The sequence below is a fragment of the Myotis lucifugus genome, unplaced genomic scaffold (assembly GCF_000147115.1).
Source record: "Myotis lucifugus unplaced genomic scaffold, Myoluc2.0 scaffold_56, whole genome shotgun sequence".
Taxonomy (NCBI): domain Eukaryota; kingdom Metazoa; phylum Chordata; class Mammalia; order Chiroptera; family Vespertilionidae; genus Myotis; species Myotis lucifugus.
The window spans coordinates 1025110-1042446 of NW_005871104.1; the positions used below are offsets into that span (position 1 = coordinate 1025110).

General features: G+C 40.2%; 1 protein-coding gene across 2 annotated transcripts in view; it reads left to right on the top strand.

The window, feature by feature from the left end:
- The window catches only part of EBF1 (early B cell factor 1), a 385315-nt gene that overhangs the window by 20450 nt on the left and 347528 nt on the right, over positions 1 to 17337 (top strand). For both annotated transcript variants that reach the window (XR_002829372.1, XM_006089069.3), the window contains exon 6: positions 7061 to 7129. Coding sequence is in view for 1 of the 2 variants with exons in the window: in XM_006089069.3 (XP_006089131.1) it covers positions 7061 to 7129 (69 nt within the window). In the remaining variant the exon portion in view is untranslated. The remainder of the gene's footprint in view (positions 1 to 7060; positions 7130 to 17337) is intronic.

The window sequence follows — 17337 nt, forward strand, 5'->3', positions numbered from 1 at the left end:
TCCTATCCTATCCTGTGCTTTTCCCTCAAAGCACTCAGAGCATTATAACTGTGGATCCATGGCCTGTCTTCCTTGCTGGACTAAGGACTTAAAGGCAGGGAAATTACTCAGTTTTCCTCTGTGCCTCAGTTGTTCCATGTGTGAAATGGGTGAAAAATATTATCTCATAGGTAGTTGTTAAGGTTAAATGCTATAACCTATAAATGCTTATCCTGGTGCCTGCCATATTGAAAGTACTGAATGTCTATTGTTAGTATTTATAGCAGTGGCAATAGTCTTAGTATTAATATTAATAGAAGCAGAAGTAGTAGTCGAAGCCATAGCAGCAATGTCCAGTGTCTAGCTAGGTATCTGGCACATAGTTGTTCAGAGTGAAAGATTGATGAGAACTTTGAAAGGAAGTGAAGTATCCACAAAAGGCACCAGTGGGGTCCTCGGCATGGCCTGCGGATCGGGCCCAAAACGGCTCTCCGACATCCCCCAAGGGGTCCCGGATTTCGAGAGGGCTCAGGCCAGGCCGATGGACCCCACCTGTGTACAACTGGGGCCGGGGAGGGAGGCAGGAGGTTGGGTAGCTGTGGAGGCACCACGGGAGGGCTCCAGGGCATGCCTGGTCCATCTTGCTCAGGCCCGATTGGCCGGACCCCAGCAACAAGCTCACCTACTGTTTGGAGCGTCTTCCCCCTGGTGGTCAGTGCATGTCATAGCGAGTGGTTGAGTGGTCTTAGTATATCATTAGCATATTACACTTTGATTGGTTGAATGGACAACTGGATGACCGGACACTTAGCATATTAGATTTTTATTATATAGGATATATATGTGTGTGTGTGTATATATACATACATACATACACACACACACACACACACACACATATATATCCTCCATTCTTTCCCACTCTTATTTCATAATGTACTTTGTTCATTCTCGGTGTGGTGGTTAAGGATGTTTTCATTCATTCTTTTAGCCCCTACTGTGTGCAAAGCACTGTGGAATGCTGAGCCCCAAAGGACTGAGTCCTGTAGTAGGAGAGCTGACAGATTAGATGAGACTTGTGGGCAGAGAACCACACTGCCCTGTAGAAAGAGTTGACTGTGATCAGAGCTGAGGCAAAGGATTGTGGCTATTCAGAGAAGACAGGGCATACTTGTAGGCAGATAGTAGCCTCAGAAATGGGGAGGAGGGTGAGATAGGACAAGGATGTTAGAGGATGCATGAAGAAGTGTTTGGGCCCATTTGTTGGGGTCCAGGTAGGATTTCTCTTTGGAGAGGTCTAAAGGTGGGTGGTCCTGTGGCCTGGAGCTGGGAAGAGAGTCAGGGTGAAAGACAACCCACTTCAGAGGTCTCTTCCCAAAGGTGAGAGTTGAAGCTATGGGCTTATAAGGGGTTGACAAGGGTGGGAGAAAAGAGAGAGAAGGGTCCTTGGATACATTCTTGGGGAATAATCACACATTAGCAGGAGGGAGGGTGTGTTCAAGAATTAGGGAAAAGAACCTTGAGCATGCAGAGCTTAAAAATAAAAGGAGGGTGTTTCAAAGACGTGGGCCATCCATGTAAGTGCTAGGGAGGCTCCACATGCATATGAAGACGGAGAAAAACAGCAAAAAGGTCACTGGTGAACCAAGCCAGTTTTTATGGGGTTAAGGTGGCAAGAACTTATGGAGACTCTGGCAAGGAGAGAGTTGGACAGCAAAGAAACTAACTCAAGAAACAAGATGGAGCAAGTCTTTTTTTGTTTTTGTTAAGAGAATGGGAAAACTTGACAATGTATGTAAACTGAGGGAAAGAATGAACTTATCCTCACAGCCATTACTCAGACTCTTCGGGTAATTCTTATATCTCCTTCTCCAGCCACTTTGGCTAAATAGGCAAGATATTTTACTTTTTATTGCAAAGCTTAGAGATTGACATGGTGTTTTTCTCTAGTTGAGAGAGCCTCTACTTATCGGAAAAACTGCATGTTCCTAAGATGAGGATCTGCAGGTCCCACGACTAGGAGACATCTAGCCATTTCTTGCCGTGATTTATGGAGCTGCGTGTCAGCTCACTGGAGATACACCACCTGTGTCAGGCTGCTATGGAAGAGACTCATAAGTTTGCCTTCCCTGGGTGTGCAGAATTGTCCAGGAGATGCACGAGCCTGCTGGGGAAAGGGCTGCTGTTTTGAGCCCACAGTGTACTTATGGCATCAGGTGCCGGGTACCCACTCCTGTGACAGGCCACATTGCTCTCCTGCCAGTTGGGTCGCAGGTTGAGAAGGGATGTGAAATAGTGGGAGTCCTGCCCTGTGACAAAACAAATTAGGCAACTCCAAGCCCTCCCACACGATAGATGTCTGCGTTAGGGAGCCAATACCAGGTCTGAGTCTGGCACAGTGCCTGCCACACAAGTAGGAGCTGGAGAAACACCTTTTTGACTAGATGAAGACCCATCCATCACACAGTAATGAGGGTATAATTATTACTGTGAGTTCTTTCACTACCACGGTAACTTTTCCTTTGAAATGCTTTTGAGTTTGTTGTCCCAACGTACTATATTGTTTCATTCTGAGTCCTCTTCTGCCTTACACATAAGGGAATCTGTGCTCTTTTCAGCCGCCCTTGGTTGATGCCTGTCTTGTGTATGGTGGAGGCTGGTGCCCACCTTTCTGGGTTCTTCTGCGTTCCATGGAAGAAACTAGGGGAGGTTCAGCTCAGAACACAGGGGACTCTTGAGGGCAGAGAACAGTCATGGGAAGAAGGACAGGTCTTTGCTTGGCGCTCCGGTTAGAATTAGGGAGCTACAGGGGGTCGATGTCAGCTCAGTCTAAGGGAAGACCTTCCTTCTCCCACTGACAGTTGCTTTTTCATTTTTCAGTGGGAAAGTAATAATGCAATACAAAGCAGAAGACTGAAAATGTATTTAAATAAAATATACGCCCTCCATTATTCCCCATTCCTATTTCCCTTGTTATAGGTTACAGCTTTGAGGTATCTATTCATTTATTAAATATTTTCCGAGGGCCAGAGTGTACTAGGCTCTGTTCTGGTTGCTGGGGATATAAAGGTGAATAAAAACATCTAAGGTCCTGTCCTCATGGGGTTTATATTCAAGTGTGAGTGTCAGACAATAATGAAGGAGACAAATCAATATAAAATATAATGTGGGGAGTGTTAGGAAGAAAAGTGCAGAATAAGGGACTAGAGAGCTCTGGGTGGTCAGGGAAGCCTTTCTATGGCAGTGACTTTGTGCAGAGATTTGAGTCACATGAGGGTGTGGAGCATGCTTGTGACATCCCCCCCCCTCTCCCACCCCCTCACATTTTTCTCTCAGAAATTGGACCATACCATACATACTATTTTGCAACTTGTTTTTCTCAGTTCACAATATAATGTTGACTTCTTTTCATGATAATTCATAAAACCCACCTTCATTCATTTTTAATGCTGCACAGAACTCCATATATACATGTACATATATATACTATATATATGTACACCATATATATATATTTATATTTAAAGGGGGCTCATACCATAGACATTATTTTGTCATCCCTCCAGGTGCAGAGTAGAGCCCAAGTGTCTCATTTTGGGAAAATTATATGATGCAGTGACATGGCCTGGGAGACAGGAACCTGTTGGAATATTTTTCATCCTTTGCCTAAAGTTTTTTATAAGTGTTAAGTGACTTCCAGCAGCCCCTTGATTCTGTTTTCTCTTCTTTCATTCCTCAATTTTAGTCTTATTCTGTCCCTCCTTCTGCACTCCTGTTCTTCGAATCTGCCTGCTACTCTGGGTCCCTTGGGGCACAGCATAGAGGGGATGGTTCTTATTTATGCTATTCTTCAATTCCTCTGGCTTCCCTCTAAGTTATTTTTATTTGGGACAGATTAAGTCAAAGGACATATGTCTGGCCTAGTGTGGCCCTCGCTTGGGGGAGGTGGTTTTGGTGTATGGGGTGCAGTGATAGTGACCCCTCCTTCTATCCGGAGTGCCTGCCCAGAGGGTCAGCTTGGCTCTCTTTATCTGTCACCTTTCTGCTTTCGTGGATTATATTCCCTCACCCCAATACATTATACTCATTCATGAAGTTAATCAATCAATCCAATATTTGAGCTTCTCTGTTCTATTCTAGGTTTCATGCTGCTCCTTAGGTAACTAAAATTGACAGTTTTTTCCTTTATGAAGAATATGGGTTAATGAGGGAGGGGTGTGGAAGGAGAAAGATATCAACAAAAAACACACACACACAAATATATATATATGCAAGTTTTTACTGTGTTAAGTGCCCTGAAAGGAAAAACAGGACAAACCTAACTTTGATTAAGGGCAGATGTCAGGGCCAACCTATCAGAGGAAAGAGCCTAGAGGCTGAAGTCTGAAGGGGGACCAGGGTCTGCCTAACTAGGGAGGGGTAGAAGGAGGAGCAGAGCAGGTGGAAAGCCTGGCCTGGGCCTGGGATCAGACTGAGTGTGCCTATCAGAGAGATTGAAATTGGCCAGTGAGACTGCAGCTTGGCAAGTTGGAGAAGAGTGACAGGAGATTGGGAGGTGGTCTGGCATCCTGTCATGCCATAGATTTATTCTAAGTGTTGTGGGAAGGCATGAAAAGGTCCTGGGCAGTGAAGTGACACAGTCCCATTGACATTTTGAAAAGATCACTCAGGCTGTTGCAGGGAGTGAAGAGTAGGCAGCAAGAGTAGGCCACTGGAGGAATCCAAGGACAAATGAAAGTGATTGGACCAGGGTGGTGGCAGTGGGGAGGGAGAGAATCAGGTAAGCTTGAGATGTAGATTCTACTCCACAATTATCATCATGTAAGTTGGAGGAGTCTGGGGGGCAGGGGGGAGGAAGAGGACATTTAGTCTTGGTGAGGGCGTGGCCATTGGGGACTTGCATTGCCCACTCACTGTTTTGAAAAAGAAAGGAAAAAAAAAAGGAGAAATAGACCATCTCATTCATTGGTTTTCTCCATGGGTAAAGGGGGCTGTGGGGCTCTGTAGATGGGCTGCTTTTGGAGAGTTGCTGCCTCTGAGGAGGAGGCAGGAGCTGGGAGTGACAATGATGCTGAGCGCTTACTATGTCCAGTCACGGAGCCTGGCTTTACACCCTTACTGCATTAAATCTGCGCCTCCTCACTTAGGGGTGGGTACAACCATTGTTCCGTTTTACAAATGAGGGAACTACGAGCTGTGAGGGGTAGTACCTTGCTCAAGGCGACACAGGTAGTTCTGTCTGATTCCAGAGCCAGTGTTTTTAACCACTGTGCTCTTCTGCCCTTGAAATGTAAGCACAGAGCAGTGGTTCTCAACCTTCTGGCTCTTTAAATACAGTTCCTCATGCTGTGACCCAACCATAAAATTATTTTCGTTGTTACTTCATAACTGTAATGTTGCTACTGTTATGAATAATAATGTAAATATCTGATATGCAGGATGGTCTTAGGCGACCCCTGTGAAAGGGTTGTTTGACCCCCAAAGGGGTCACGATCCACAGGTTGAGAACCGCTGGCATAGAGGATCAGAGTTTAGGGAGGATGGAGTTGAGTTTTTAACTTATTTTTTTTTGCATTCATCCCAACAACTATACTTCTAATTCCTGTTCCTCATGTTTCTTATACATTGGGACACTTTGGGCCTTCTATCCCCAGAGCACTAGTACTGCAGAGCTCATGGCCTGGTGGGAACAGTTCCCTCAGAATCAGACAGGCAAAAACTGTAGGGGGTGGAGTGGTTTTTAGCTGGGGCTTTGACAAAGGAAATACAATTCTTAGTATTGCTTTCCGAACATATGGGAGACACAGAATTAGCACCAAATTTGGAAGCTGACTCTCTTCTCAGGGATATAGTTACAGCAAGGAAAGAGACGTCCCAACTTTGGTGAAAGACTCCCTATGCAGAAGTATATCTCTTGGTCCTGAAAGTGAAGTTCAATGTTTGATTCTCTCTGGCAGCTCTAAATTTAGGCTCTGTGATTCACTAAGTCGAGTGTGTGTGTGTGTGTGTGTGTGTGTGTGTGTGTGTGAGAGAGAGAGAGAGAGATCATGCATGTGTGCCTGTGTAAGAAAGTGGGAGCAGAGTGCATATTATTTGTGCATGGTAATGTATAACCCTTCGTTAACTTCCTCACCTCCTTGACTGATCAAATATTTGCTTTTATAGTGTGCCCCTATGGACAGACAATGTTTTATTTGCAAACAAGTCTCAGGTGCATAGGTTTCCATTGATCATGGGTAATTTTCAAAAACCATAATTTTTTACCCTTTAGAAGCATCTTAAGGTCACAGCTGGGGTGGGACTTGGGTATGGGTGCGTTTTTTGCCCATGGCTGCTTTTTCTGATCTAATAAAGAGCACCCACTGTCTGGGCTGTGCTAGCCTTTAGATCAACTGTCCCTAGTGCTTCCAGAAAACTTAAGTGGTGACCAGTGCAGGACACAAAAGCACAAGAGGGCATGCTGGTCTCCACTTTCTTTTATCCCGTTTCTTGGTGTGTCTTAATTATTGTGTCATACTTTTATTCTCATGAAGATGGTTCAAAAGCAAGCACTGGCAGCTTTAGGATTTTAGAAAGCATGTGGTTGAAGAAAATGTCTCCCATAAAAGAGAAAGGAGGAGGAAAGGAATCCATTTAATACAAAATGACTGGAGGGGGAGAAATCACTCATACCTCATTATTGACGCGTTCCACACAATTAGTGTGATCTTGAGGGAAGAACGTTTGAGCCACCCACAACCCTGAATATTCTCATTGGGTAGATGTAATAATAATGCATTTCACAGTGAACCCTCCCAATACTGCGGGCAGTGATGGGGAGACCCCATCTTAGGGCTGTCGGTCCTGGCTCCCAGAGAGTTAGTCCCTTTCTCTCCTCCTCTGTGCAGGGAGAGGTTAAGCCTGGCCATTAACCCATAGGTGACCCAAATAGAATTTTCTGTCCCAGGGATCCATTGATTGCCAGGTATGGCTTTGTGGTAATTCTAGCATTTGCAACCCAGCAATTTGAACCTTCTGTCTGTCTAAATGATGATTTTACATTGTAATGGTTGTACTAAATCCTTTCGCTTTTGCTCCATAGCCGCTGTTGTGACAAGAAAAGCTGTGGCAACCGAAATGAGACTCCCTCAGATCCAGTGATAATTGACAGGTAGGGACCACTCTACTTTCACTGGATTCTTATTCCTCATTATAATGAAACACCTGCCTTGTGTCGCTCATGGGCGAGGGTTAGGAATGCATGTGGCCGAAATTTGCCTGTTGGTCATGACTTAATCCGCGCCGAGCTATTGCGATTCCTGGGAAAGCCATATGGAATGTTCTTTGGAGGCCTGTTCTCTTGGATTGCTCCGGTTTTGTGTCTGATTCATGCTCCTAAAGGAATATTTTTTTTTCCTGACTTTCAGTGGCTCAGTCCTCACGCTGTGCCAGGAAGCTTCAGAAATAAAATAATAATAGTTTGTGATTTATGAAATGTGGTTGGGTGCTTATAAATATTTAACTTTTATTTGAAAAATGTTTGAATCATTATCACTTTTAGCTACAGTAGTTCTGTTGGATGTAATCCATCTACATTTTAAGGTTTTATTTATGCATAAAAGCAGTTTTAAAGAGATCTGCGAACCAAGATTTTCCTACTGTTATTTCCTGGGTTTGATTGTAGCTCATACTGTATCGTAAGTTGATTAATTTATCCTGCTTGTCTTAATTATCGTGTTTTTAAACAGATCCATATTACTAATCTGACATGACCGAGTAAATCACTGTGGAACGATAAATCTGTTTTAGTTGTTCGGTGCAATTTGAAGCCAGTATGTGCACATATTATGCAAAGCCGCATTCCAAATATTCATTTTACATTTTAATTATTGAAATTCATTGTATGGAAACATGTATGATAAACCATTTGTTACATAGCACTACTCATTGAGAGTTAAATGGCCTGGAAGGTTTATAGATGCTGTCGGTTGTCAGCTAGGAAAAGAGCTAGCACCCTCCACTAGCAGGAAAAGAGTCTTGTAAGCAAGACTGATCCCTCACTGAAGGAACCTACAGCTGAGCAAAAGTCTCTTTTGGAGTTTGATAATATTGTTTTTTGACAATGCTCTCCCCCCCCCCCCCCACTTATCTGTCTTCACAATTCTTTTGACCGTTTAGGGACTTGCTTTATCATTTTTCAGTGAACTGGAAAGTGTTTGCTTCATCATAATTTATGACAAAAAATTGGTTGTTGATTTTGACGTATGTGGTTCTTCAGGCTTAAGCCCAATTTTGTTTATTTTATTTTATATTTTAAGCCCAAATTTGATTGCCCAGTAGCTTCCTAAAGCTCATATTTCAATCGGATATTTTACTTAAATATTTCTCACTAATGTTCACTAACAACATACACTTTTGCCCGATAAATAAGTATGAATATACTTGATTCAAAGGCAACACAGGTAATGTTTGCGGTGTCCTGAGGTAGTGTGCTGTCTATAGAATTAGAATGGCATATTTATCTGAGACCGCAGGCCTGCAATTGATATAATATTTTTTTCTGCAACAGAAGATAAATCTTCAAATAATATAAAACAATAAGTATCACCTTTGTGCTGTTTGTTTCATTTAAATACACCTCTTCAAAATACCACTTCTTATTTTAAGTGAGTTTTTCTTACTCATCCATTAAAAAGAAAGTGTTCTGATCAAAGGACCAGCCCAGATCGTCCCCCCAAATTTGAAACTCTACGCATTTTGTTCTGCTACCCAGTTCCTTTTGGTTTAGATGATGACAAGAACTTACCTTGCCACACTCAATGAAAACACTTTTTTTGCTTGTGAATGGGTTAAGCTTTTAAGTTCTTCGTTTGGTTTTAAGCCGTGACTCTGATATAGAAGGTTGATAGGACTGTGGTTTGAATAACATTTGATTTTGACCTGTTCCTGTGGGTTGCGATGGCATAAGAAACTTGACTCAGCAGCGCTGTAATTAGCCCGGCCCGTGTTTTTGAAACAGGATTGTGTTACCTGGATTGCATTAGTGTGGCTTCTATTGTTGCCGCTTTGCATCTGTCCCAGTAGGGTACTTAAAACCTTTTCTTGGCTGGGGTAGTTCAAACAATTTAGGCAAAATAAGTATGCACTTTATACTGTTGGTGGCTTTCGAGATATTACTCATGACATTTATCCTTTTCCTTTTTTTCCTTTTTGGTCTGACAAAGTAGAAAACTGCGTGTAGCCAGTGTTGGTCTCTTAAGAGAGGAGAATTTTACAAACAGCTGAAACCCAGTGCGTCTGCACACGTCCAGCATATGTTTATTTGCTGGCTGTTGCCACTGTCTCCTGTGAACTCTTTTTAAGCAGTGATGCCAGCTGATATGCAAAAACCCATTTAACTATTCTTTATTTGCATCTGAGTTTTCAGAATTTGCTCTTCAGTTGGCCAAAGGCTTTTAAAGCTCCAGTCTTGTCTATGCTGACATGTGAAACTTCCATTTTTAACGACGAGAGAAGAGAATAACAGTAAGAAAAGAACTCACACAAGGAAGGGCAAAATAGAAAAGATTTTTCAATTCCATACAATTGCAAAGGAAAAAAAAATGAAGACAACTGTGTTTGAATTTCATAGTTTCCAATTTGATTCTATATTACTGATTGCATAATATCTGTGTTACACGCTTAGGGTTTGATTTGTTTTCAGATTTATGGATGTGAATCCCTGCATATTTAGGAAAAGTAGGTTATGGGACCTGTATTCAGTAGCAGTAGTAACTGTTTTTACAAGATGCACACAGCATGTAATTATAGAGCTGAGGGTATAGGCAATCGTTGTGTTAGGATTTAGCATAGTTTTAACCCACAGTTACCTTTTGGGCACCAATACTTTTTAGCTCCCTTTGCTTGTCCTTCGGATTTTGGAAGAACACTGCTGAAAAAAAAAGACTTTAAGCAGTGGTTATGCAGGAAAACTATTTATAGGGGAGATAGAAGAGGCTCTCCGGTCATACGGCAATGGTGCAGGGTAAGCTATTTCTGTGTTGAATTTTGGCTATATTATTTGCTGCCAGTGATTTGGGGACATCAGCTTGGCACAGTCTATCCAAAAAGTGGAATTAACAAAATCAGCAGTAGCACACTATGATGTAGAAAATGACTCCTTTTACAATTGTGACAATTTGTCGAGTCACTTCGAAAAGCTTGTTGGAAAATTCCTGCAAATGTAGAAAGTGTGCATCTGCAGTTGACTGCCAGGTTATATTTTATATTTCTGCCTGATACCAAATGGCTGGATGAAGAGTGATAAAACCCAGGCTGTGCCCAATGATCCAGATATTTGGGCTGTGTAGACATGGGAAAAATCAAATGTGTTAGGTTTAATAGCTGATGACCAGGAACTAATAATAGCAAATTTCATTATTGTTGAGGTAAAGGGCTATGTATAGTAATTATTGTTAAGTAAAAAGCAAAACAATGATTTGCAGTTATTGAATTACAGTGGAGATTGACTTAACATATTCACACAGTAACTCATATTTGAATTTAAAAGGTTTGCAATAAAATTCATGTTTAGAAATTGAATAAATTGTAGTTTTATTACCACATTGGATATCCTTGTGTCCTAACCTTTTTCCTTGGAGTTATCTAAGTTCAATAAATAAAACCTCATTAGACTATTCCCATTTCAACGAGTTTATTAAATTTTGCAGGAGTAATTAGCATAAGCTGTGCTAATTTTTCTGGAAGACTAATGAGGGAGGTTCTTAATTAGGTTTACTTTGTAAGAATCAGAAAAGATGATAATGACAAAAGTCACATAGGGTAGTCTGAATTGGGAACCCAGTTTTTTGAATCTGTAAAAAAAGCTTCCACTTTCTAGTTGCAAAGTTCTTTATAAATGCTTGAACTGAATATATTAAATGTGCAGAATGTCATTCTGTATCTAGTTGTTAGGATTACCATCCATTCTTAGTTTGCTTCACAAAACTCTTTATTTTTCTACCCTTGACTCACTGAACTATCTTTAAGCAATGACATGGATGAATACAGATGGTCTTACAAAAATGTTTCTTTCTCCAAATTATACTGCAGGATTCCTTCCACATGGAGCCCTAAAGTTTCTCGCCAGATTTGTGTCACTTATTGTCAGTAAAGCAGGATAGGGGGTGACTCAATATTTGTGTGTTTATTTTTTTCAATTTTATTCTATCAATGTGCTTGATAGTCTAGTTAGGCCACTAAATAAAAGGAAAAAATAAGAGCTCAATTCTTTATTTCCTTGTACTGTGGATCTTGAGCAGTTAATAGTGATTTTTTGAAAACAGAAATAATACAAGATGAAATTCTTCCTCAAATTATCTTCTGTCTCGTGTGAATTTAGACGTAGCCCTTTTGGGATATGTAGCTCAAGCAACCTGCAAGTTTTGAGTTCCTCAGAGCCAATATTTAAAGCATGGATTTTTAAAGCTTGTCAATTAAGATCCCTCTAAAGATTTTGGGTTTGCACATGGTAACCTTAACAGATTTGTCTTTATTTTTCATTTATACAAATTCTCGTATCTATGTTTGAGATGAAAGCTTTGACATGTAACATAAATACATATCGATTTCATAGAGTGAGAAACCTAGTCTGTTTGGAACTACTCTTCTTCCACTTACCCAAGGGTCTCCTAAAAAGAAAAAAAAGCATATATATATATATGATCTTCCATATCTAGATTACTTTCATTTAGGTAACAGTAATTGGGTTTGTTTTATGTTTATTGGTTGAAAATGTTCAGGAGTAAAAATATTAGGATGCTTATTTTACCTGTTGATTTTATAGGATGTAAATCATCTGAATAGAAAACCTTAACCATGTCAGGGTTGATCAAAGAACCGATTTTATTTACCATCTACATCTAAGAGATATAAATACTGTGATAGTACATTTCATAAAGTACAGTGTTATCACCAAGCTAATTTCTTGATTAAATTGATTCCGATATATTTATATAACACGTATGTTCATTTGTATAATAGGAAAATAATATTAAAACTTTAGAATTAGCATATAATTAAAACCATGGAGCAGGGTGGGGTATATCCTAATTTCTAAATTCACAATCATGAGGTTGTGAAGGCATCTGGGCCCCTCAACAATGAATGACTTCCTTCTGTCTTTTATTAACAGAGGTAAACCTCAAAGCCATTAAATTTTTTTTAATCTTCTGTAAAAATAAAGTCTTCAACTGACATGAATATAAACATATACTTTTATTCAAGTTGCAAATGAGGCTTTCAGACAGAATTTCTTGGTTTCATTTCATTGACCTTTCAACTCTTAATATTTTGGTCTTCATTCAGTTTTTAGAAGGACCAATCACTAAACATAATCCCTCCTTAAGATACACAAATGACTGTTTGGGGTGTGAAAAACCAGAGGTGTGCCTGCATTTCTTGGAGTTCTGATACGCTTTTATACCACCCAATTTCCTAAGCTAGAATGCTGGGTTCAAGTAAAAGGAGGAGGAATTCATCTTTTAAAGTTGCCCCAGGCAGGATAATTGCTGTCCTCTTGGCTGGTTTGGGAGGTTGCATTTTTCTAAAAGTGACAAGCCAGCGTCTATACCAAGCATGAATTTACGGATGTTTATTAAGTCTAGCATATTTAAACATTTGTTTTCTCAGTGGGAATTCATATGCAATTATTAGGAATGAGACTTATGTGAGAGAGTATCATTCTAAATTTTATCACATATCAGATAATACCATTCTGAATATGAGATGAGCCCTGTACACTTCACTGCAGTTTGCTGCCGTGTTAAGAAAATAACGAATACAATAAGCTAATAGCAGCCCATATCCCATTTGCTATCAGCTATTCCCAAATACACAACCAGGATACATTAAAATGCATTTCAAATATGCTGACAATATATCATAATGCAAAGCACTTTTACATGGTATAATGCTACTGCAGACACTGTATAATGAACAACAGTGGTTTTCCTGTAAAGGAAATAATGGCAGCAACTTCCAAGAAATGTATTTAACGGAGATTCAGAGAATCCGCTGTGGATATGTGTGACTGGCCTGGGCGTCAGCTCATGGTGTGGGTTTTTCTTACCCCATGTCATCATAACTTTGCTTTCACAATGGTTGTAGAAAAATACAGAAAAGCAGTACAAAGTCCCCCGTGTGTCACCTGGCAACTTTGCACCATCAGTTTGTGATGAGAATATATCACTGTATTAAATATGCTTTTACTTTTCTAATAGAAGTTGCTTAGAATGAAAATAAAACCACACTCCTCTCAAGTTCAACTCTTCATTGATGAATTTCCCTCATTTCTCCCTACTTCCAGCACCTGACCAAACTCTTTAATAAAAATTGACCAGGTTTTTAAAACTCTAGTTAGAGGTTCCTGCATATAAAGAGATAGTATTTTGGTCATTTTAAATTGAGGCAGTATTTGAAATAGATAACTAATTCTTCCTCCCCTCCCCTGCCCACAGCCCATCCCTCTCCATACAAACTGTGTAACTATATACAGCCCCGGACAATATAAAAGTGACCTAAATACTCCAATTGCAGTCAATGAAATATGGTGAACAGTGCAGGTTTGTCTTTGGTTGCTCGCTGCCTTTAAAGGTGTGGGTAGATGAAGATAAATCTCCCTCCCAAACTCTTTCTCCAGTTACAAGCCTTTGTCCAGAAGCAAATGAAGGTTTTAACGTTACAGTACTTATTGTAATAGAATTTTAATTGCCTTAATCCTGCTGAAGTGTGAGGCTGAGTGCATGTGTGTTTGTGTTCTTCATGGGGAGGAGAGTCAAGCCAACCCTCCCCCACTCACACTAAACAACAAAACTGCATATGTCCATGGGAAGTGGGGGTCACATATGGTAAATGATGCAAACTTAGTGAAATGGATTGTGAGGCAGGGAAGGCCTTTGGCGTTTGATCCACGGAATCTGAACTCCACTTTCAGAAGGGGTAGAGTGGTCTTCAGTGTGCTTTAGGGATTTTTGTTATTGAAGGTGAAGTGCTTGGTCTTCCAAACCCTACTCGTAAAGACTTAACTAGACAAGCTAGCAAGTTATAAAGCTGGATCCCACACAATAACCTCCAAAATGGCCCTCGGTAACTATACCATCCCGCTAACTGTTTGAGGCACAATAGTTTGGTAATATAATATAAAGTAATAGTGTTGGCCAACACATCTTTAATAAGATATTGTCCGTGCCTTTGCCATATGCTACAGAGCAGCCTCTCACTCGGTGGGCCTTTTGATTCCTCTCAATAAGATTATTTCAAATGCTCTAATCCTGAATCATTGACATGAATACAAAAGCCTAGTGACATCTAATAGATGCCTCTTAGCTTTGCTTTTCCTCTTGTTCCTTCCCTTTTTCTTGTCTTTTTACCTGACAAAAAGCTTATAGACACTTGGGCTCTGTCTCTCAGTAGCAGCATGGGGGGCTCCTCGTGAAATATAAAGGAGGAAAAAGGACTGACAGAGGCCCGATAAGCTACAGAGTGAAGGGCCATAGATTAAAAGTAAATGCCAGTAAATCCTACCCTGTACACTTACTTGTTCTTCTATTGTTTTCTTTAACACTTTCGGGTCCAGGTCAGACTGGGAAAAATAAAGAGAAAATGATAATCACATAGTGCCTGGGCATTTTTAAGCTGGACATGGTTACTATACATATTGTATGGGGTTTGGGAAAGATTTTTCAAATTTCAGTTCATGTAAAGGTTGTGGTGATAACTTTTCTCATGCTCAGAGTTTCCCTTACCTACCTTTCCAAAGAAACCACGATTTGACTAAAGCTTTGTTTTTTGCTGTTTTTTTTTACTCTGTCTTAGATCAGAGGATCATGCTACTTGCAGTTTATTTGTTATTCCACAGATAAACTACTTGGATTTCCCCCAATTTTTTAATATGCTTCCCAGTCATTAGTATTTTGATTTGTTAGTAATATCTAAAAATAGCATTTTAAAAATAGTCTTGAATGCACTATTATTGATTGAAGTCCCTCACAAAATGGAAAGGTAGTTTGAAGAACATTGGACCTACATTAGGTTTGGTTACTCTCACACATAAACACACACACACACACACAACACAAAAACAAAAACAAAGATGAAAAATGAGAAGTCTCTTTTTTATTAATTAGAAAGTATTTTAGAAAAGCAGGTTGTCTAAGAGTTAACCTGGTTATCTTTGAAGCTCTTACAATGTAGAAAACCCATGTTTCTCTACACGATTTTGGTGTTATCTTAAAGGTAGATTCTAATCTCAGAATATCTTTAAAAACCGAGTCCTTTGTTCTGTAGCTATGGGAGTTGGAGTGTCCAGTTTTGGCCCCCGGCATAAGTTCTCTGACCAGCATCAGAATCCTGGCCCTATGAGCACCTGAAAGCAAAACCAAAACCCCTAACCTTTGTGGGATTAATAGTAACTTATGTCTGAATGATACTTGCAAAGTGACAAAGCAGGTGGTTAGGAACTTCATCGCCTAGTTCTCAGCCTGATCTTTTTCCTTCCTCAATTGCCCAGTAAAAAAAAAAATTACTGTTTTCAGTATTTCATAACAGTCTCATTTTTTTCTTGGTGTCCACAATTCATCCGTTCCATGTATGACTCTAAACTTCTTTACTTAAACAGTTTTCTTAGTAGATCTTGCACTTAACTTTTGGAATTAAAAAAATAATAATGTGACATATAAATTGTTGAACCCATTGCTGGAGCACTGTTTCAGTTCTGGTGTCCTCATTTAATTTGATGAGTGAACTACCGTTTTTCGTGTGGAAAAAGCAGGCACTCTCCCACTTTTTCCAATGAGAAATCTAGGAGAAGGCAGAATATTATGGAAAAGACATAGATTTTGGAGTCCATCATTTAAGGGATCAAATCCCTCCACTGCTACTTACCAGCACCTCTGCCTTAGGGGGCATCTCAGTTTTCCCATCTTTAAAATGGGAAACATCTTTCTACTTTGAAGAGTTGCAAGGGTTAAAATACCTAGCACTGGGCGTGGTACCTTTGGGTACTTGAAATCAGATAGCTCTTGCAATTTGAATATAATATATTTCATGTGGATTGTTATTCTTAATGTGATGATTGCCATGGATCTTTCTTACACCAAAGTTTATCATGGTAGCTAAACCCCTTGGATGAAGAGGCACTCAGTTTATTTTTTCCATAAATATTTACTGATCTTCTACTCTCAGGGTTGGAGCTATAACATGGTTCCTGCCCTCAGGGAGCTTTCAGTGCCTCAGAGTTGAAAAAAAAATTGGAATAGTGAATGTAAACAAAGAATATCTTGATTAAAAAAAAAAGAAATGGAGGAATGCTATTTTAAGTAGGGATCACGATGCAGAGGAGAAATATCCCTGGGCTGTTAGCTCTTACTCAGGGGTATTGAACTTGGGCAAGCTCATGGCTTTATTGCACTCCTCCAAGGCAGTCTACACAGTGGTTAAGACCCACAGGCTGTGGTGTCAGACCACTTCGGGTCAAATCCAGCTCTTCCAGTGTTAACTGTGGGGCTGCAAGCAGATCATTTAACTTCCTTAAGCCCCAGTTTCTTCATTTTTTTAAGGCCAGGATTAGAGTAGAAGTTCCTCCTTTATAGGGTTGTGGTGAAGAATAAGTAGATAATGCATGGAGAGTACTTAGCACAGTGCCTGGCACATAAATCATATTCAGTAGAAGGTGGCTATGATTTTTTTAAAATAAGGGCTGGAATGAAGAGATCTCTGAGGCTCTTTCCAGCTATGAAATTCCAATTTTAGTTCCCTGTGGTATTCCTGAGGCAGATAAACTCGTTAGGAGGTAGACTGTGAGCCCCAGAGGGCAGTGATTCGTGTGTGCTGGTTCTGTTGTATCCCCACCACACAGCACAGTGCCTCGCTCCTGTGCAAGATGTGCCTTACAGTATGTTTTTGTGAAATGGAAGAAAGAATGAAAGAAGATAGAAATGAAATTTGTTGAATCTGGTGGTCTCATCTCTCTGGGTAAAGACAGGCTTGTTATAGCTACACAATAAAGTGAGAAGGCACTGCCATTAAAGAATGATGAGAAACAGAAAATGTGAGATAAGATATTAAATTTGTTACACTTAAAAATGTTAATCTTCACACGATTACCATGCAAATCCCCTCGTTGCCTAACTGTTTAATTGATCAAGTAAATCACAGAAGAGACAAGTAAGAGAAAAACCCTGCTGTTGACATTCTCACAAAGCATATTTCCAAGAATGGTAACTAGTATGTCTATTACACAGGACAACGTGAATTAAAACACACGTGTACACACACACACACACACACACACACACACACACAGCATCCTCTGCAAGCAAGCAGATTTCAGATAGTTTGGGG